We start from the raw sequence: 22,256 nt of genomic DNA, 5'->3' as shown, positions 1-22,256 counted from the left end.
TAAAGCCAAACGGACAAGAGTGATGCCTGTCATTTTAAGCAGCTCTTGCAGAGACGAAACAAAATGGTAGCTACAGGACATCATTCCTTCCTACTGTACTGTCCAACTGATGGTCAGCACACAGTACTTTTGGTATTCCAGCTTCTGAACCATCAGAGAAATACCACATTTGTTATGTTTTCATATGGATTACACTTGTGCCAGTTGGCCCAGGAGGTGAGGAGGGCAGACCAAGGTACGGTGCACAGAAAACAACCTGTCGCATGAGTTGTTCGCTTCCTGACCTGGTGTCAGAACACAGATTTTTGGAAATAATGCAGTGGCATCAGATGAATGAAACACTACTGACCACAGCATAACATAGAAGCACGACAGAGACATTGGAGAAGAGAAGGCATCTGTCAGGCATGGAAGGCAGGAGCTCAACATGCAGCAGTGCCAAGACAGCTGTGAAAAAACCAAAGCTTTCTGCTGAAAGTAAACACATACAGTGTGTGTTACTGCAATACCTGTCTCTCAGTCACTCCTCATGAGTACCTGATTCTGGGGGAGGGAGGCAGGAGGAGGAACTATACACAGCTGTACTGCTCAATGTATGTACCACTGTGTATCTCACTACCGTCTTCCAAAATAGGCTGTCTGGATCCCTTAGCTGTGTGCAATTGTAATGCCATGAACCACGCTCTTTTTCCTTCCCCTGTCACACAAGTTTCAGGAGACAAAGGCTGGGTGAGAAAGGCCATATGCCCCTAGCTCTGCCTTTTACTTGATACACTCAGAATTAAATCTGTGTAGTGCCAGACTATGAGATGTGTTAATGGTGCCACTTACAGTCATCATCTTTTTCGTTAAACATTATAGTTTCTAATTTGTAACCTAATTCTTTTTATTTTGTTTATTTTAGCTTTTAATATGTAAGCAGTTTTTATACTCTTCAGCTGCATCGACAAGAGAGATCTTTGTTCAGGTCTTGTATAATACAGCATGGAGAAGAAAAAGGGTTTCCAATGAGAAAAGGGATTTAATAATTTACACATTAGGTCTTTAAAACTGTAGCCAAACTAGGCCCAGTTGTGCTGAGGGTTTTACAAATACATAGCAAATTGCAGCTCACATGCAGTCTAAGAAACACACAGGCTGACAAGAGAATAGTGGGCTGCACCTGCATTGGGAATGTCAGATAGGATGTCTGGTTTGGAGCTAGTCACAAGAGCAAGCAATGTTCTTCACTTGGTCATCTCACTTTGGGCTATGGTGAACTAGAGGTTTGTTGAGAGGGAAATCACAAATCTCTGGAAAAGAGCCAAGTATTTTTTCATCTGTGTCATATGCAGTAAGTGGAACCAATGCCTTCAACTGCACTGCAATGTCCCCATCATTAGATGATGTTGGACTATGAAACCATCCCCAGCAATGATTTCTGTTCCTGATCTGGACACAGGGATGAGGCAGAAGCTCTGTTTATCACATAGCGATATACAAGCACTCTCAACCAAGTCATCCAGGCGAACATAAATTCTGCTGTCCTGCAGAGAAAGCCTGTAACCTGTGATGCTCTGCTGAAGCTGTGCAATGAGGATCTGAAACAGAAGCAGAGCTCTAAAATGTGTCAAGTTAACCATGTTCTCCAGTAGTTAACTTTCATTGTTAGTGGTCAGTGAAAGAAATCAACATTAAATCAGTAACTTTACCAGCAACAATAATGTCTACAGAGGGCAGATCCTGTCTTCTTTCTTAACCTTCTTGATAAAAAATGATAAAAATTTAGCAACATTATCCCTTCATTTTCTTTAAAACAGTGACATTTTTTAACTTTCTGGTTGGTTTGGTTGGTTTGGGTTTTTTTCAGGTTTTTTTGGTTTTGTTTCTCCTTTTTCTTCTTAACACTAAAGGAAACATAGTTGCAGCCAGGAGAAAAACAGGACAGTTGTATTATAAAATACACTCCTTATTTTGACAACTATTTATTTTAAGTATACAAGATATAGTTGATCTGTGACTTGTTTATAGGACTAAGCATAAACGTTTTGTCATGTGCTTTGCTCCCGATACCCTTCAGTTCCCTCTGTGGCAATGGACAGCTCTTTCTGCTTATGCTGCCCTTGTCTGTCAGCTGTAAAGCAGGACTAGTACTTTCCATATAAAGGAAACATGATAATTAGTTGAGTTAAATTCTACTCTCAGATGCAGCCAAACAATTCCCAGAGCAGATCAGGAGTTATAAACATCCATCTGGGAAGAACAAACTCAGCAACGGCTTTTTATGTGGAAAGTGCTTTGAATACAAAGAGAATCATAAAAATACTAAGCATCATTGTATCTATAGCCAACTAAAAGGAGTTCTGTGACTATAAAGAAAGCCTAAACATTAAGAAAATAATTTGAAATGTCACAGCAAATGAGCTAACTTCCAACAGTACTTCCAGAGAAATACACTGACCTCCTCCATCTTGCCCACTCTCTTCACTCTGTGTTCTCAATGGCTGTGCAAGGGGAAGGACACACTGTGTTCACCCTGCAACTTGCTCAGCATGTTCTGGACCTCATCAATGTTATTTCTGAAATAGATCTCCCTGTGTTCCATATAGAATACAAGGGGCTTTGGAAGACTTTTACCACTTCACAACTTAAGAAAGTCAAATATGATGTAATAAAACCCACCCTGTGAGCTCTTTGCTAAAACTGCCTACAACTATATTAGCTAACTATATTAGCAGATGAACCAGATTCTCCATAGAGTGCCCAGACTATTACAGCATGGCCAAATACCTCCTGTGTCTGAAACAGAATGTTATAATTCTCTTTTTATACAAATGCCCCTAATGACCCATGTGTACTGTGGTTATTACTGTTCCACATTAAGTTGTTTTGTGTTGTTTTGGTACACTAACTTGATTTAATATGCAGCAGACAAATGGAACAAGCTCAATAGTATTTTGAGATATGAGGTCTCAACTTTCAGGTCTTGTATTTCAAGATGCTGGTGGAGGCATGAGGAATTTCATTCCTCCTAACAGAAGTTGAAGTCAAAACTAAGTTACAAGAGGATTGTCACCTAACAAAAAGTAACATATGTGGAAAGCTATTAATAAGAAATTGGTAGCAAGCAGGGAGAAATTTACTGAAATTCCAAAGATGCCTCAAGCATTTATATACTCTATGGTCCTACAAGGACAGCATTTTGCATATCAACACAGAGAGAAAGTATTGTAAAAAGCAGGTGTGGCAAAACAGACTGGAATGCTTTAACCTGTAAATGCAGCTAACGTCATTAGAAAGTGTGTGTGTGTGCAAATGTGTCTGTGTCCATGTATAATATTAACTACCTCACTCTGCATTTTCCAGGAAAAATATTTTGGCTTAGACGTTTACTACTTACTTACTATTATCAATTTCACATTAACACTGACATTAACACTGACAAAGTATTTCTTTTTGTATGAGGCAAGATTTGAAATTACAAAAAAAACTCTAGTAAAATACATATTTAGGGATATGGATGAAACTTAGTCCAAACTATGTTGCCTAAATTATGCTTCTAATGTGAACCCTGTGAGATCAGATGTTGGGGTTAATAGACAATGAATACAAACACACGGTGTTTCATTTTTATTTTTCAATGGGTTTCTATTAGTGTGTGTCTTCTCTGGAAAATAATACAATGCCACTAATCAAAGCAAAGTGTTTGTATGTATGTTTCCCTTACAATCCTCATTATGTTACGTGTTTTGTTGAAGTACGCCAACATGTAAGTGTATTTGTACAGCAGAGTGTGTCCATTGTATTGTATCCATGTCAAAAATAAAAACAATATAACAAAGCCAGCTCTTCGGATCTAAACACATATTTTGGATAGAAGCAGGGGGCAGAGATTACAAAGAGCAGTGGTGTATCTGTTTCAAAAGCAACTGTGCTGTTACGGCCCTTGAACAGCTATACAGAGGACCATGTTCTGCCACCCTTGCTGAAGTGGAGGAGCTCTTTGCTCTGGGAGCTCTTCTCTTGGACTACCTCGATGCAATGTACAAAACACACTGCTTGGAATCCTGCTTCATTGAAAGCAATGGCAAACTGCTTTGGAGTTTCATTTCAGCCAGCACTTTTTGAAGTAGTACAAAATATATAGAGGAGAAACTAACTTTAGAACAAATTGTACAAATGCATAGTAGAAGCCAAATAAAACTGGAAGGAGCAAACAAAAATACCGCTAGTTCAAAGAGAAAAAAAAGAGGAGGTGGAATTGACTTGCTAAGAACTGTCTTTATTATAGATGCATATTAAAGTATAGGACATATTTGTCACTGCTCAATGATCTGGCCAGTTGATGAATGGATGTCCTTACTTGATTCAGATTGAGCACACTTCCCCCAAACCTGCCTTAAGAGAACTACTGGAAGACTCATTTTAGAAACAGAGGCAGGCACGGTAAAAAAGAAAAAGATAAAACTGCAGACTGGCCTCAAAAGTGCCTCCCTGTGTCCTGTAAGAAATACTATTTTACAAAGAATGATGCATTCGTTTTCACTGCCAAAATAGATAGTTTTTCCCAAATAAGACCCAAATTGTTCCTTCAGCAACATATTATGCCTTCATAGGCATCTCTGTGCCATAGATTCCATGAAAGCATAAACAGGAACATAATCCTTCTAGCCAATGCATCTGTAATGAGAGTCAGAAGCACTGGATATTATGCCAGAAGGAAAAGGAACTGGAGCTACCCTATGAAGTGTAACCAAGAAAATTCTATTCATTAAACTCTGAATCTGAGACTTTCAAAACTATGTGTTCAAAAAATTTAGTCAGTCTCCTGCTCCCTCTGCTGGACTGTGTCCACTTATATTTCATAAAATCAGAGTCATATAATGGCCTGGATTGGAAGAAGCCTTAAAGATTATGTAGTTCCAACCTCCCTAAAGTGTGCATACTTGTAAGTTCTTACCTTCAGGCTCTTTTTCTTCTAACTAAAATACATTGACAACTGAACTACATGAAATAATGCAGTTTATTGTAGTTTTATTATGTGGTCCAAAATTATTATGTTCTTATAAAACAGTCAACACACAATAAAATGAAATACTGTCAAGTAATCAAAAGAAAACATACCGTAAACACTGATTAATAAAAATTCCCAAAAGAAAAATACCCAATAAATGCCATTAAAATTGTTGTAGAGGTATTTGTTGTTTAAAACCATTTAGTTAAAATGCAGGCAATAGAACTTCTGATTAAAAAAAAAAAGTGACCTGAGTTGGAAAACAACCAGAAAAATCAAAGAGATGCAGGTTCTTACCAGTTCTTTTTTTCATTATGAAATTAGAATGCAAAATAAGAGATCAACAACAACAAAAAAAAGCCCTCTCTCAGTCCAGACAGGCTTTGCTACAGTTCAGTGCTCAGCCCCAGGGCAGGAATGAGGAAACACTCCACGCAGGTCAAAAGCTCTGCTAAAGTCAAACAATTCTGTATGTTGGCCCTTAGTCAAAACAAGGTTCCTCAAACAGCCATGGAATGAGCTCTTGCTTGTGAGGCAGTTTTGCTTCACATCAGCTGAAAAACAAACACGAAATATGTAAAAATCTATTTCCACCAAACTGAAAAAAATACAAAGATCCAGGTTATTAAACTTCTTCCCCCTCTGAAATGAGAGCTAAAACCAATACCTGAGGAGCATCAAGTTCCATTCATGTTTGGATGAACTGTGACATCCCAACATGGTCAGTCACTGCTCCATTCAAGCATAAGCCCTGTACAGCAATAACTTGGCAGAGTTTGCAGAAATAGTTCTTCCCAGGGGACAATGGAAGATGAGAGGGGAAAACAGAGGAGAAAGCCACTCTGCACGGGTGTTTTTGAAGTTAAAATAGAAACTATTTTTTAACAGAATATGAAGCAACAGCTGATTCCCATTTCTTGGGAATTGCAGTCACAATTCCCATGGCAAACCAAAAGCAAGCACGTGTTAAGTGTCACTCTTGTGAGAGTGAGCGCAGGAAGGACATAAGGGAAGGGAAATATTATTGTACCTACCAGGATAACCTCCAACATAAATGGGATTGTTCGTATCTGCAGATGTTGACTGGATGTAGGGATTATCAGTGTGAACCAAATTCCCATCAATTACCAGTGAAATGTGATGTTTGCTTTTGTTTGCTTGAAGCTTGTGCCATTTCCCATCACACAAGCTATTTGTGCCTCTTGGTACATATGTAGCTGTTATTCTGCCAGCTCCATTGTTGACGTGGAATAAAACCTGTACAAACAGCCAGATGCCAATGAAGATCTAAGTAAGAATACATGAACTAATCTGCCTAGATAAAAGCACAATCACGCTGGTGCAGAGTTTTCCATTGTAAATGTTTGGCAATATGCAAGGTTAATGTTTACTTTGATGGATAGAGTAGATCCCTGTAAAAGTGGTTTTTAAAAGCTAAAAGACTTAGATCTACCTGTGCCATGGTCCATTGATACGCTTCACTAGGGATTTCAATGTTTCTTACAAATACAAATCAAGATGTTTTCACAGAACCTGAGACTTCAGAAATCTGAAAGAATATTCACTGTATCTAACTGAATAGAAAGAAGAATGGAGTGAAAGCACTTGTCATTGCCAATAAATGTATTGATTCTTTTCATGCATTTATTTTTCAAAGCAGCTGACATTTCCTCAACTCTGTGGTGAGGATTAATATGTAAGTATTAACTGGGAAAGCATGTCCCACAGAAACACTGATATTTAACACTGTCTCTAGCTAGGAAGCTTTGAATAAAAAATGAGCTATTTCTGCAAAAACAAACACTTAAGAGCAGTCAAGTGTATATTTTTTATGCAAGAGGTGACTGGAGAAGTATGCGTATTGATTGTTAAAAGGTTTATGGAACATAATGGCCAGTAGAAGTAGAGAATGAGTTAATTGCTCATGAATATTGGAGAAGAGGCTACAAAACAGTGTGCATTGTATATGCAATATTTTTTTCAAGGACAAGGATAGCTTTATGGCAGAAAAAGTATTAAGCCATAAAAAAGATATATATTTGGTCTAACATACAAGGTATGTAGTACAGGAGGTCAGAGGAGCTGCACACTAACATAAATTACACTAATTAAAAACCCTAAGAGTTCCAGTTACTTCTGCTAATCGCACTCTATCATATGACGGCAGTGAGAAACCTTGAGACTGAAAGTCTGTCCCATATTCATTCTGTGGGAAGTTGCCTCCATCGCACTTCACTGGTGTGTATTTCATGCACTCCAAGAGTTTTAGCCTCCCACTTTCAAACAAGGCTTGTGAAATGAGTGTGCCTGCACAGGGCAGCCTACCTTGCCATGTACAATCTCCAATCCAATGGCATCAACCTTGGCACTGCTGACCCCGAGAAGAACCCCGTGCACCGCTGTCGTACGGAACTCCAGGGTGATGTTCACATCAGACCGCACTTTGTAGCCTTCTCTGACTGAAAAGAAGTTAAAAGTCTCTAGCAGAAGACTTGGAACCCACAGTACAAAGTAAAACATATACATCATTAAAAGGTCTAAAAAGCTTGTTAATTATGCTGCTGGAATATGACTTTGCAGAACCTCTGGAAAACAAGTTTTCCAAAGTCATAATTCCTATTTTGTACTGGAAAAGATAAATTCCCAAATAAGTTTTTCTTCATTAATTCAGATTTAATCCATTCTATCTCATTTGTAAGAAACAGTAAAGAACACAAATGTCATCCTTCATGTTACTTCAAGTATTTTGTTTTCATATTCTTCAACAGACCTTAGCATCATGAACATGCATATTCTTAGCTGAAGAAAGATGTGGTTCGTTTCTTTCCCAGTGCTAAAATCATTAGCTCTTTTATTTGTGCAAGATAGCCCTTTGCAGAAATGACCACTTTTGGATGTATGGAGTAAAGGGACTCAGTTAGATATCCATAGGTAGGGCATGCCCTCACTGTGTGAGGAGTCTGTTAATTACACACAGTTCCGGTAAAGCCTAAAAGGAGTGTGTTTCCATTAACGTTAATTCAGTAACGTACTGTGTTCATCTAACAACACTTACCAAGGGCAGCAAAGCCACTTCCATCAAAGAAAGTACCATCCTGCACCGTTTCATAGCATTTATTCACAGCAAAGATGGAGACAGGACTCTCCTTGTCCACTTGTTTGCTATTAATTGTCATGCTACCAATGCAGGCAGGAATACTGTGAGTAACCTGAGCACATGGAAATACAGGAGATAATGTTTAGTATAAACTGCTGCAATGCTCTCTTAGTGATGATGACCTGATGTTATTGCAGATGAAATATTATCTGAACAAAACACAGCAGAATCTAAAATATTTACACAATTAAATTTATATTATTACATATAATTCTGTAAGGTACATAATGTCTTAAGAGTCAAAAGCAAATAGTTTAGCAGCAGAGTATACACGGTCTGTAATATACAGAAAGAACTGTATTTGCCTGACTGTGAGCAGGGATACGCCCAACAGTAAAAGCATTCCAAACATGCTTCAGCAAATTAATGAGTAAATCAAGGTTTTGTATGACATTTTGCAAGTGCTCTTCATCAAAAAGATTCATCTGAATCACTCCAGAGGGTGATTGGACACTGGAACAGGTTCCCCAGGGAAGTGCACCAGCCTGACAGACTTCAAGAAGCATTTGGACAGTGCTCTCAGGCACATGGTGTGATTCTTGGGTGTCCTGTGCAGGGCCAGGAGTTGGACTTCGATGATCCTTGAGGATCCCTTCCAACTCAGGATATTCTACAATTCTATGAGAAACATTATTATCATCATCACTGGAATCCTTGTTGATATAATGGGCTGCACAAGGAGGAAGGTGACAAAAACTTGCCCTCTAAAAGCCTGTATTAAAATATGCTTTAATCTAAAGACAGGGAAACCCAGTCTTTCAGAGATATTTAAGGCACCTAATTTCTGTTTGAATGCAATAGGACTCGTATACCAAAATTAATATGTAAGTATTACACATATGTAAGTACTACATATCTGAGATTGTAGGTCATGTTTTTACCTTATACTGTGAAAGACAGGAATTTATATTCTTTATCCATTTTTAACAGAGAAACAGAATGAAAAAAAGTTCTGTTAAGGGCTATTACTAACACACAAGGATACAAGCTGTTGCTAGAGTCATTAAGCCATAGAAAGCTAGAAAGATTTATCTGGTAAAGGGTCATTACTTTCCTTGTTGCTTCTTACCCTAAGTACTTCTTTTTAGCCTGTCAGAGACAGGATGCTGAATTAGACAGATTTGCTGCACTAAGCTCATTTTAGTCTTGCAAAATGCCAGAGACATCCCCCCACCCCAAACCTTCTTACATTCCCAAGATTCTTTGGCACGTAGTCTAAGGGGAGTCCTCCCACATAGAGCTTTCCTTCCACATCCAAGGTGCTACCATCTCCCAGAGCATTGACTGCTACCAATTCCTGTCCATCCACAATGATTGTGCCTTTTCTTTTAACATATTCTGTCTTTATCTGGAAAAAAGGAAAGCATGTGAACATAAATGAGTAAGCTAAATTGGTTACCTAGTCATCATTTGCCACAGAAACAAGCAAGACAATTGTTTAGTGGTTGAACTGCTATGGTATTCTGTTCTCAGGCACCCTCTTGAAATTCTTCCTGAGGCTGACACCATTTCTGAATGCAACTAAGCAGTTAAACAGCTTCCTTGCCTTCCCAAGGGCTCACAGTGATTTCATATCGTCTTGCCTAAGGCTTTCAGTGTTTTATCATTTCTTTAAATCACCAGTTTATTGCCTTAGGATATGAGTACATCACCGAATTTGGAGAAGGGTGTTCTGTGCTGGTCTCCTGCAATTATTGTGCTGCCCAACACCTGAGCCATCTCAGCTCTCTGAAGTGCACATTCTTATGCTGTCATTTTATGATGGGCAGTGCTACATTTGCTATAACCAAAAAGCTGCCCAGTTCTGCCCATCTTGTTCGCTCATGTCCCTATGCTCTTCTTGCCCTAAAACAATTACTCACATGTGGCTGAGGGAACTCAGCTAGCCATTTATCCATCTCTATTTACTTTTAGCCCCACTCAGAATCATGACGAGGTTCAACATGAAGTTTCACAAACACTGGGCTGGTAAGGGGATAAAGGAGTAAAACAGGATGGTATGAGCAGAGGGCAGACAATGAAAGAAGTAGTGCTTCTTTCAGTAGCAATGTGTATTAGTTTACATTGATTGCAGAGGGACTGCAATGATCACGCCCAGCTGGGAAGTGGTGTGACTCAGCCTTAACCTCTGAAGAAGGCTGAAGCTCCTGCTTTTATGTCCAGGGTAGTCATAGGTCAGCTCTTGTACAGAATGTGCTCATCTCTTAAAATGTGGATAGTGTCAGTGTGAGTTTTATGTGAGTAAATGTAATTTTAAACATGCAGCTGTAAGTCCTGGAGCATTCTTCCTTTCAGGGTAGGCAGCAGAGCTTGACTGTGATATTTGACAGACGTTCACCTTTGCTTTCTTCATGTTAGTTTTTGCTGTTTTTTCTTCTGCTGATTATTTATAAAAAACCAAAAGAACTCTGTTGATTCCCAAGGCACCTAGGAAAGCTGGCAGCTTTGTGTCATCAATCACCTTGTCCCACAGAGTTAAGGTTTCACATATGGATAAGGGAGGGGAAGCATAACAGGATGAATATTGTCATCCTCACCTGCCTTTTGAAAAGTGTTGTCCCTCTAAAACTTAGTTACTTAGTTACTTCTAAAACTCCTCTGAACATCCCAGTCACTTCTCACAAAGGAAGCCAGAGCCAGTAGCAGCTGGGCTGCTCAGAGGAACCAGGCCAATAGAAACTGATGCAATCTTTGTGCAGAAGGCCGTGAATGCTACGTGACACCTCCAAGCTGTAGACATAGTTTCTTCTCAAACTCTACTCAAGTCCTGCCCCTGGCTCCATTCATTTAAAATGTTCCCCTTTCTCATCTTGCCTCAACCAAGGAAAGGAAAGACAGTGCTTCCCTGTTGTCACCACCTGCTGTGACGTGGTCAGGTAATAAGTGGGAGAAAAGAAAAACTGCACCCACAAATCTCTGTCACCCTGTCACACACTGAAGTGCAGGTCTTTGGTGACGTAATGCATTGAAAGCTCTCTGTGGAAAACATCAGATTTTTTACACTTCTCTGTTTGGTCCTTCTCTGTTGAAGATGACCATTACTACACAATTGGTGAACTATTTAATTCCTAAATAGTTTGAGATACTTACAGTTGTTGGAAGATGGATTTGATGTACAATTAATGACAATTTTGAAAGGAAATTATTGTCAAATAAAAGTTTTCTGAATGACTTCATGATTGGGTTAAGGACCAGTTTGCTTTTGCAACACAGAAAGCATACAGATAAGGCAGGCAAAACCCATACCAGTACCTCCAGGGAAAAAAAAATGGAGCACAAGATTGGCAACCACCTACCGTATGCCATTTTCCATCACTGACAACAGCAGGGTGAAGAGCTACCGCTTTTCCTTTGCCTAAATCAAATGAGAAATGGAGCTGTCCCCCATAAAGCTGTAGGGCTGCATAATCAACCTGGTTTTGGTGAGCCATGTAGTAAATCAGGCCACTGGAGGCAAAGGTTCTGAGATTCAGCTGGACGGAAAGTCTAGACAATAAAAATTCAGTGTTACTGAAAGGTATTTCTTCTGCAGTGATGAAAAGCTTTTCTGGACACAGAGAACAGCCTGAACCAATTTATTATTATGAAAGGAGATTTATTATTACAAAGGCCAGAAAAGTAGAATTTGGGTTGATTCTAAGAAAGCGTGACTTATAATGTATTTAATAATGGAAATCAGTGCTGTACCTGTCAGAAATAGAAAAGGTGCTTGTCAAAAAGCGAGATGAACTTTAAGAGGGACAAGCTCAGCTGTTTGTGACTGCAGGCTTGCCTGTTGCCCCAAGAAAGGACCCCATTCCCGGATAACTTTCTGGCATCCATTACTATTAGCCAGGCTTGCTAGGAAATAATGGCCACACTGAGAACAGAGGGAGGCTTAAAAGGTAGAGGAGATGAATGAGCCATTTATTATGAAGACAACAGGTTCAGACTACATGGCATCAATCCTCTGCAATGTCCTTTGCTCAGTAGCTGTAACAGAGAATGGCTAAAAGGAAAAACCACTCTTTTCTCTATGCCTGCGGAGACTTTCTGAGTTGCAAGAAGCAATTACAAGTGACTTGCAGGCTGTGTGCTGGCAACCTTGTTGGGAGCCTCTCAAACAAGTAAAAGAGGCAGAGAGGCTATCACACATTAAGTCTCAACAAAATGATTTTTCTCAGTAGTCTTGTCTCCTTCAAGTACACCTTCAAATATGGAAGATGCACTTGCAGAAAATAGAGAGGAGAGGGTGAGATGTTATCTGCATCAGACAAAGGAATAGGGACCAGATGTGAGCTCAGTATGTGGTAAAAAGAAATCAAAGTACTTACACACGGTACAGTGAGACTCTTAAATCTGAGAGAAAAAAATTGCCGAACTCTGATGATGAGTTACTGAACTTGTGATCACTAACCTGGGATATGATACTTTCTTCCATGAGGAGCCCACAGAAACCTGAAGTGAGGGCCATGTTCAAATCTGGCAATGCAGTGATCAATCATGAAAACCATCACTGCCCTTCTTGTAGCTCAATACAAAATAACAGTGTGTGCATGTGTAATTCAGGATATACTCACTTCTTCCTGACAGCAGACTGATCGAAGAGCAGGGTCAAGTGGCTGCCTTTGGCAAGTCCAAACTGATGAGCACCTTGGACATGATCAGGCAGTTCATCTTTTGCACAAACTACCTGTTAATGAAATGACTTTACCAACAAGAACAGTATCAGGTGCTGCCCAGCAACTGTTGAATGACAGTGTGCCTGCATAAAGCTTTGCAGAAAGCAAAATTGAGCTGCAAGATAACCACGAAGTATACAGGAAAACATCAATTAACTAAACTCACAAGCATTCCAACCTATATTCAGGCTCAAAAAGAACAAGTTCTAATGATTAAGCTATGTCTTGTCGACAGCACCAGCCTTTTCTACTGAGAAACGTTTGTAGTTTGAGATATATTCACTATTTTGCTTAATTGATAGCTCTTTTGATAACTAATGCTGGAAATACAATTTCAGTATGAAAATCTTATAGCTTTGGTAGGAATATTTTCCCATTTTGTGAGGACACACATTTTTGTTATGATTTGGAGTATGCAAAGCTGAGTAACAGAGTATGAGTCAAAGCTATACTTTAGCTCTAAAAAGGACAACTTATTTCTTTTTATAGTCACAGTTGTATGTATGAAACCTTGCTTTTTTATAAAATCAAATGTATAAAATCTTTCTTTCTGTTGCCACAGGAAAATGGTTTCAGGATGCTTTGGAAACCCTTCATTATAAAGACATGCAGCTGCAGGAGGAGAGAAGTAATGCTGCCTTCTCTCTTGGTAACAGGGACTGCGTGAGAGGAAACAGGTGCCGTGCAAGCTGCATTCAGACACCGTGTGTCTCTCGAGTGCTTTGTGCCTCCTCTTTGACACAGAGCAGAGACTGCATGTGTGTGACTAGGAAAATGTGAATGCAGAGCTGCACAGCTAATGCAAATCTCAGCACAGTCCCTTTGGCAGGAACACACTAAAGATAATAGTTACTGTCAAGTCCTTCTGTTGGGAGATTATCATTCCACTTTTTCTTTTCTTTTTTTCTGTTGCTGCTGCCTGAAGAGTGATAAACCTAACTACATTTCCATTGCAAATGGCCAACAGTCTGCTACAAAGGTTAGTATCTGTTTTTCTGTAGGAAATAATAATTTCAAATATACATCCATTGAGCCATTCCATGCCACAGAGGAAGCAAATATACACAGTCCCTAATTTGATAATTCTCCACAAAGAAAGGACAAAAGAGGCAGCAATAAAACCTTGCTGCAATACATACTTTTTTTGTATCTGTGAGAGGTCTCAGGGGAACTGGTAAAGCCTGAAGTTCAGGTTGAATTGCAGTGCCTGATGGCTGTACAGCTGGTTTATACTTCTCTGACAGGAAGCAGCTGTCCATATCCACGTGTTCATACTTCATGGAAGTGGTGAAATATAAAAGCCTGTATTTTTTTTTAGAAAATACATTTTAGGAGGTGCATTTCTACTTATTTCCCAAGCAGAAGGAGAGTATTTTTCAAGGTCTTTCAGTAGTAACAGCAGAAAAGGAAAGAAGAAGCATCTGTGACAAACAGAATGAGAAGTGGCAAATAATCTGTCCACAGAACAATACGAATCTACAATATTTTTGGAAGGCCATTCTGTCTGTTACTACAGATGAAATTACAGTAGAGAAAGCTGTGTTTTGTGCAGCATCTCTATAAAAATTAAAGACATTTTTAATGCTATTTAGAAATATAGCTGGCAATATCAATTTTTTGGCTGTTATAATATCCAGATCATGAGTATCATGCATATCTTATGTTAAAAATCAGGCAAATGGAAGTGTCATGCAAGAGATCACAAACTACATGGAACGATTACTACACACGGTTTTCCCAAACAAGACAGTTACCCCTCTGACTTACTCCTTGTTAAAAATAAGGTTGCTGATACAGCCATGAAAGGAGCCAGCCATTTTTAGCCCTAAGATGCCCTCTCCTGCTGGAATGCCACCAGCATAGAAGTTGGAAATATTAATGGGGCTCATTTCTGCTGCTGAACCAAGCCTCAGTTCTGCAGGTTTACTTTCATCCACCTGTACAGTTATGATCCTGAAAAAGATAAAGTAGGGAAAACATTCAACAAGGTCTTAGAGAGTCATTTTCAGATGAAAAGCATTCCTATCAGCCTCAAAATGTCTTCTTCTAATAAATAAAGATTGCATTACTTTGACAATCCTTTCAATGTTTTAAAACTGGAAGTTCTTCTTTAGATGATTTTTAACATGCAAAGTGTTGTGAAATATCTTTCTAAATTATTTTGATAGCTGTGTATCTTTTTGCTAATACTACTTAGTATGCTTGTACTCAAGTGCCCCAAGCTGTCTAGAGATTTTGAGCGCTTTTAGCTACACCTCTATCAGTGGCTGTATGCTCTATACAATTACCATGTAAATCAGAACATCTGCATTGACAGCAGAAAAGCACAGCCCTGATTATCCCACCTAATAAGCTAGCAGAGGCAATTCCTCAGAGAGTGCAGTGAACTGACAACAACATACAATAATTAAACAGGTAGTACTCTTTGCAGTCACATGTACCTCTTATTCCGAATTAGGATGACAGAGTGTTCTTGTCCGTCACTGTATGTTCCATTAGCAGACTGAAGAACTACTTTCCTAGTACTTGCTCTATCTCCAGCATTAACATGCACTGCAAGATGACCATCAATCAGCATGATGGAAAAGAAGGGCTGTAGATTTAATTAGAGGATTAATTTTTAACTATAGCTCAATTCTCAGACACTCATTTAGTGTTTAAAAAGAGCACACATGGGAAAAATTTACCTCCAACCTTGTTGTAAACTTTTAAATGAAACTCAAAGACTAGTAGGAATTGTATTGGTACCTCTTAGAGTGCAAAGCCTTGTAACAGCAAACACAAAAGCTGGACATTTCTCTGGTCAAAATAACTCCAGTTGAAGTGCATGGTTTTTTTACACACACACACACTCACTAACACTCCTCTCTTAAGAGCAGGAAACAGTAACATTTTGTCTTTGGATTCTAGAAGTTCCAACTGTCTACCAGATACACAATAGCAACCTGACTTGATTTTACAAAATAAAAATGGCAAAAACTATCCCCCAGTAATCTTTTTCTTCAGTACTTGCCAAGTGTGCTTGTCTTCGTCGTCGCTTTTCCAGTCCCCTGCTGAGTCCAGCAAGGATGATGCCGCTGCTGTTCTTTGTAGCAAAAGTTGCCATCAGTTCTGACTCTGGACTTAAGGACTTAGGTACCAACTCAATATATCCATTGTTCATGATGCTGACACTGTGAATAGGCTATTTTATGAAGAACAGAAATAATTACTGTATTTAACCCTACATAGTGTACAGTAAGAAAAAAAACCAAATATGGATTAGATTACCTTAGAATTTTTAGAGATAAATCCATTTCAACTCACTGTAAACATCACTATTCACTAGTTCATAAAAAGAAAGATCAGGTCACAAAACATTTAAGTTTCCTACCTCCAATACACAGCCTTTTCTTACTCCATATGAATTTCTATGCAAGTCAAAGGTGGAACGAGATATTTCCAGATTCTTGATGCATCCCACATACATTCTACTATTAAGACCTTTCCTGAAACATAAAACAAGGCTTTCTTTCCAAGGAGTAGTATTTGAAATCTCTTGGGAGAAAAGATTAATTTCTCTTCAATAAGAAAAGAAAGAGAGATCTGTTTTAAAGAATGCAGTCTGTCTGGTGTAAGTGAAAAGAGACGTGGTTTAAGTTTTACTCTCACATACTAAATCTGGTCTTAAAAATAGTCAAGAAAATGTGCTGCCCAAATGAAAACACACAAGTGTGTAATGCTGTGTTGACAGGTCAGGTCTTTTCCCAAAACTTTTAGGTGAATCTTCAGCTGAAATAAAATAGATTGTGTGAAAGGGTAAGTGTAGCTGTCTACTACGCAGTATTTATTTTTCATTTTTCAAGTCTGGAGGATGCCTAATTTGGTTCCCGGTTTAAGGCTGAGAAATCTAAGGCTGTCCTGCCATAATCCCTTACAGGCTGGTATGCCAGCTAAGATTAACAAGTCTGCACTCTGTAATAACTGTGCAGAGACCAATAATGTACTAGAATTTACCTTATTGTCAAGAGCGTGCAGAAAGTTTAATTAGATTTTTTCTTGCCATATTTACCCTTTCACTGTGAAGCCAGCGGAAGAAATGTGACTGCAAGTTCAGTACGGATGTGCAATGCAAAAAAACCCATAAACTAGAGACATGCTATAAAATATGTATTTGCAATGTTTTCTGTTATCTGTTCACAGTTGTTTCTCCTCTGTTCCAAGTTACTGAATTACAGGAACTCTAAAGTAGAACTTTTATCCTTAAGGATAGTTTTGCCCATAAATGCCATCTGGAAAACACAAGGCTCGCACAGGTAGAGATCAAAGGAGCATCATTGCAGACAGCAGTGGTGAATGCTTGCCCCAAAGAGCTGCTGTGGCAGCTGCTGTGGTGGAAATCACCCTTGAAGGGGGGAAAAAAGAGTACTTCTGATCTGAACTGCAGTGTCAGACAGTGGAAAGCAAAATATCAGAGTTTGAAGTCTAAGGTCAGATAATTCTGTGGTATACATGGTCATAAACTAAACTTCAGAATTCACTGATTTTCTCTCATTTTAGTGGAGATAGAGTGTGTAAAGGTTTTTCCCTCACCTTACAAGAGTGTTAGCAAAGGTGCAAAAGACAGACACTTTACCTCAGAGGCCTCGATCTTGGCAGCCCACCAATGAAGATTGGGTCCTTATCAGAGCGGTTCAGGTCTGAGGCAACTCCAGGAGATTCTCCTTGCTTCGTTTCTTTATAATTAAGGTTATATGCATCCATGACTGCCAAAATTCCTGCAAAAAAAAGAGAGTAAAGATCTGGAGAAGGACCCATTCTGCCCTTTTGGCAATCTTGTCCGTAATAAAGGAAAATGTAGTCATTGACTCAGACATGTGTGGACAATCTTCTTATTTTTAGAATGAGAAATTTATTGTACTTCCAGCTATTCTGTTAATCTCATTCATTCCTCTCTGCCAAAACCAAATCTGGAGTGGTCTACAGGAAAATAGATACATATGAGAATATGTTATAACTATTAGCATGTATGCATTCTTGCCGAAAGACAGGCCCCCGCACAACAGTTGTAATATTAAAATGCAGAAGAGAAAATGTGATCCCTCATCTAGAGACTTGGACAAAAACCTTGCAGTCTTTAAAGCCTGTTGGTATGTTTTCATCCAGCAGTTTCTACACTACCTGTTCTTTATGAGATGTGCTAAACCAAGCACAAGATTTACACTTTAGTCCTTCTAAAAGCAAAGTACCATAGGTGGGGCTGCTAAAGAGACTCCATTGGAAGTGATCAGATTTGGTAGCAGTGATGTTTCCTGCAGCTATCTTAGATATTTGTATTTGTAAATGGGCTGACATCTGGATTTTTCAATCTGTAGCCTACCTTGCTTCTTATTCCGATTGAAGGAGATTTTATACCATGTTCCATTGTTGTAATGATTGTCAGTTGTAAGAGCAAGAGGTCCTGAACCAAGATCAACAGTCAGCCTCACTTTGCCATCAACAAGCTCAAGGGCCAAGAAATCTCTCTGAGAGGAAGAAAAAAAACCGCCAAAACAAACAACAGATTACATTCCTGGAAATAAAATCTTCCTACAGAACGCATCCCTGGCAGGTTTGGGCTATGTGTGGAAAAGATTTTGTTAACTCTTGTACCTGGACTATTTGTTAGGCCCAAGATGCTCATCTTCACTATATTTAGGAAAATTAAGTTACGAGTATCTCACAAGGATGTATTTTTGGTTTCTTTTCTTATTATTCTTACTTAAATGCATTGTAAAGTTTGATTACTCAGCAGAAGAAGGGTTAAATAACCAAGTCACATTCCCCTGGTTTTGGATGAAGTTGAAAGTAATTTGATTTGACACTTAGCATAATGATCAAACACTATGATGTTCTTTCTGCAAGAAGCAAAGGCCTTCCTCACACAGTAAAAAAGACTTTCTGAATTGCATTAAAGGTACCCCCTCTGAACTGTAAAGCTTAAATCAGATATTATTGTGCAGTGTATTCAGGCAGGGAGTACATAAAACAAATGAATAATGCAGTGACTCTGAAAGAATCTGTATCCAAACAAAGCTTTTCCTTCCATCAGGAGCAGAAAACCATAATCTAAGTATGCAGTAAACTGTATGACACGACAATGAAGGTCTGGTGATGGGTCTGCGTTATGTTGCTTTTGCAGGAGTTTAATTTGTTTCAGTTTACTGAATTCTCATCTTACAGATTTAATTCAATATGGTTTTTCATTATTATGTTGTCCTTCTGCAAGCTCAGTTCCAAAACAATTTTACATTCTGAAAATGTTCCTTCAACTGAAACAACTAGTTTGTCATCCTTACTGTTTCCTTTTCTATCCTTTAGTAAAGTAATCATTAATTTTAGTCTAAAATAATTAAATTTTATTCTAAAATGAAAATAAATTGTGAAAAATTCTTTTCATTGTTTAATTTTGCCCTTAGTTTAGGTGAATATTTGCTCTAATCAGTTGTCTCTAGAGTTCTTGTCTTTACTCCTTTGGCTTATGATGCCAATCATAGGTGAAGAACTACACAAAAGCAGTAATATGGCCTAATATAAGTAAGCTGCAAAATAAAGCAAGCAAGAAACCACCAAATGATCTAAACACAGTTTACGACAGTTTAGGAATCTGATCCATTTTCTTACAGTGCCATTTGAAGCAAGATACAGAAGAAGCCCATTTGGCGAAAAGGTGCTGAAAAATATTATTATTTGAGTCACTGTTGAGCGGAGTGCCTTCTGCACAACTGAGTATCCACTGCCATCAAAATGGAATGAAGTGTCCTCATCCTGTGGGCTACAGAAGTAGAAAAACAATATAAAAATGTTAACTGAACACTTGTGTTTTCCCAGTAATTTTTATATACAATGTAAGAAAAGTTAGATCATAGAATCATAGAATGGTTTGGGTTGGGAGGGACCTTAAAGGCCATCTAGTTCTAAGCCTCCTGCCATGGGCAGGGACACCTTCCACTAGACTAGGTTGCTCAGAGCTTCATCCAACCTGGCCTTTAACACCTACAGGAATGGGGCATCCACAACTTCTCTGGGCAGTGTGTGCCAGTGTCTCACCACCCTCACAGTAAACAGTTTCCTCCTAATATCTAATCTAAACCAACTCTCTTTCAGTTTGAATCCATTCCCCCTTGTCCTGTCACTCCATGCCCCTGTAAAAGGTCTCTCTCCAGCTTTCTGATCAGCCCCCCTCAGGTACTGCTCAGTCAGTGCAGCCCCCAGGCAGTAACTTAGAAAGTGTGGGAAAATACTTGAATCTTGATGCAATGAATAACTGAAGGATTCCAGCCAAAGGCTGCTTTCATTTTAGAACTTCACAACACATGATTTAGCCATGGGAAGGGATGCACACAAGATAAGTGCTCTTCCCTTATGTAAGAAAATAAAAGCCAAACTAAATGATTTCCTAACGGAAAAAATAATTGTTACAGCATGCACCCTCTAAATTAAAACATGTCATCCATTTATCGAAATGCTCTACATAATTGCACTTACAATACATGTTCTATTAGCCCCTTTCCCTGCAGTACAAGACTTGTAAAAAATATTTCATACAATCAAGCAGCACCCTCTGCTGTTTCTACATGAAATATTCTGCAAAGGGAATACGGTGCATATTTCTTTTCAATTCCTTAAACATAAAAACAGTGCAGTCTGCAAAAGTTACCAAGCTCAGTTGCAACACTTTTGCTATGGTTTCTTTTTATGAGACTGCTTTACGCTGCTTCTTACCCTAGGAAAGAATAAATTTGTCCTAGGGAAAACTACTGTAAAGCAAAGATTCCAAAGCATTTTGGTTTACTGGTAGTCCCTACTTCCAATGCACAAAATAGAGGGTAACAATAAAACTCCTCTGAGAAAGTGATTAAAAAATTAGAATTCCATACAATGAAGTTATTTGACACCACTGGCACATTCAGATTAATGTGCTCAGAACTGTAAGGTAATGATCAGTGAAACACTGCAACGTCTGAGCTTGTTATTTTTAGCTAACACAAAAATTTAGTATTACAAATGTAAATTATTCTAAACCTGTAAAAAAAAAAAAAAAAAGAGAGAGTGAGACAAAATACCTTCCAAAACAGCCATTGCACTTGCCCTCTCTTTCTATGTAGTTCCAGAGCCCAACAGATTTGCCATTCAGGGATGCCTCTCCTAAGCACCCTTTAAAATGGGTCACCTTAACAGCAGGTGATTTCTATAAGACAAGAAATACTTCATGAATATAATTAATGTTAAGTACTCTGAAAAATATGCAGCACAATTTTTGCTTGGTTGTTTTCCTTGAGCTTTAACTTTGTTAGATATAAATCATAATAAGAGAACAACATGTTTTAGCATAACTATGAACAATTATCATTCAAATAATAATAGATTAATACATAAAAAAAGTAAAATAACTATGTCCTTGACCTACTTACACATCTCATGGCATGAATAACAATTGCAAACTAAAAGAAGCCATGGAAGAAGCAAACAAAACCCAAATTCATTTTATAATGTCTATACCTGGTGCATGCACAGACAGCCTGTCCTGGTTAAAACTTTATGCAAAAATTTCCAGGGAAAATTAACTTCAGGATACTAGAAAACCCTTACAGCATCTCTGCTTTATTCTCAGAGTACCTGGCATTTCTTGATGAAGTAACGAAATCATGAATTATTTCTAACACAGAAGTATTTCTCAAACATGTTCAAAACAATTAACAGAAGGCTGATCTCAGAATTTAACCTTGATTTGCCCTCCAAGTCCTCCAACAAACATTAGGGTGGACTTGTTAACATCCAATATGCTCGCTGTCCCCGGAGAGGTTCCAGATTTAGGTGAAGGCTTCTGATCCAAGTTCACTTCCTCTATGCTGAGTGTACCTGTTTTTCCAAACCTGCCAAATACAAACACTAATAAATAGTCTTAGAAATCATCAGGCTTAATCAACAAATACTATTGGCTTCTTTTTTTAAGGACACGAAAAATCTCATCACTGAAAAACTCAGTGGATGGTTTGTGTACAACACTTATGACATCCTTGTTTTAATTACCTGGTGGCATGTATTCTGTGCCATTTGTTGTCGTTGATTTGAAAATCAGGGTATTCCACTCTTGTTGAGCCAGAGCCCAAATCCCAAAGAAGAGCTACCTTACCACGTCGCATCTCCACTGCCAGGAAGTCTGTCTGAGAAACAGCAGAGCCTATTATAATTCATGGCATCAAATGAGTATTTTCACCAGCAACACGGAGAAAGTCTTCCCAGATTCATGTCCCTACATCCCATATTACAGGAGCTGACTTTTAGCAAAATCAGGCTTTTCACTCACTTCTAATGAAACAAAACTCCCTCAAGTTATATGCAAGTAGGTGAATATTTCCATTATATATATATAAACATGAGATGCACAGATACATAGATGTATAGAAATATACACTCCTGAGTA

The 22,256-nt window shown here is 38.6% G+C and overlaps 1 protein-coding gene across 1 annotated transcript in view; it reads right to left on the bottom strand.

Annotated features, from left to right (window-relative positions):
- Nucleotides 1-5,386: 5,386 nt before the first annotated feature.
- Nucleotides 5,387-22,256, bottom strand: part of LAMA1 (laminin subunit alpha 1) — a gene marked incomplete at both ends in the record, with an annotated part of 99,826 nt that continues 82,956 nt past the window's right edge. Inside the window, 18 exons of the mRNA XM_082282956.1 lie at nt 5,387-5,547; nt 6,028-6,250; nt 7,319-7,452; nt 8,049-8,202; nt 9,340-9,498; nt 11,447-11,636; nt 12,710-12,818; nt 13,947-14,113; nt 14,579-14,764; nt 15,253-15,404; nt 15,825-15,995; nt 16,185-16,299; nt 17,427-17,568; nt 18,171-18,315; nt 19,454-19,604; nt 20,896-21,020; nt 21,555-21,705; nt 21,863-21,996. Of these exons, the coding sequence (XP_082139082.1) occupies nt 5,387-5,547; nt 6,028-6,250; nt 7,319-7,452; nt 8,049-8,202; nt 9,340-9,498; nt 11,447-11,636; nt 12,710-12,818; nt 13,947-14,113; nt 14,579-14,764; nt 15,253-15,404; nt 15,825-15,995; nt 16,185-16,299; nt 17,427-17,568; nt 18,171-18,315; nt 19,454-19,604; nt 20,896-21,020; nt 21,555-21,705; nt 21,863-21,996 (2,769 nt within the window). The remainder of the gene's footprint in view (nt 5,548-6,027; nt 6,251-7,318; nt 7,453-8,048; nt 8,203-9,339; nt 9,499-11,446; nt 11,637-12,709; nt 12,819-13,946; nt 14,114-14,578; nt 14,765-15,252; nt 15,405-15,824; nt 15,996-16,184; nt 16,300-17,426; nt 17,569-18,170; nt 18,316-19,453; nt 19,605-20,895; nt 21,021-21,554; nt 21,706-21,862; nt 21,997-22,256) is intronic.

This window comes from Coloeus monedula (assembly GCF_965178545.1).
Source record: "Coloeus monedula genome assembly, chromosome: 1".
In the NCBI taxonomy this organism is placed as follows: domain Eukaryota; kingdom Metazoa; phylum Chordata; class Aves; order Passeriformes; family Corvidae; genus Coloeus; species Coloeus monedula.
This window is presented reverse-complemented; position numbering and strand designations above follow the sequence as displayed.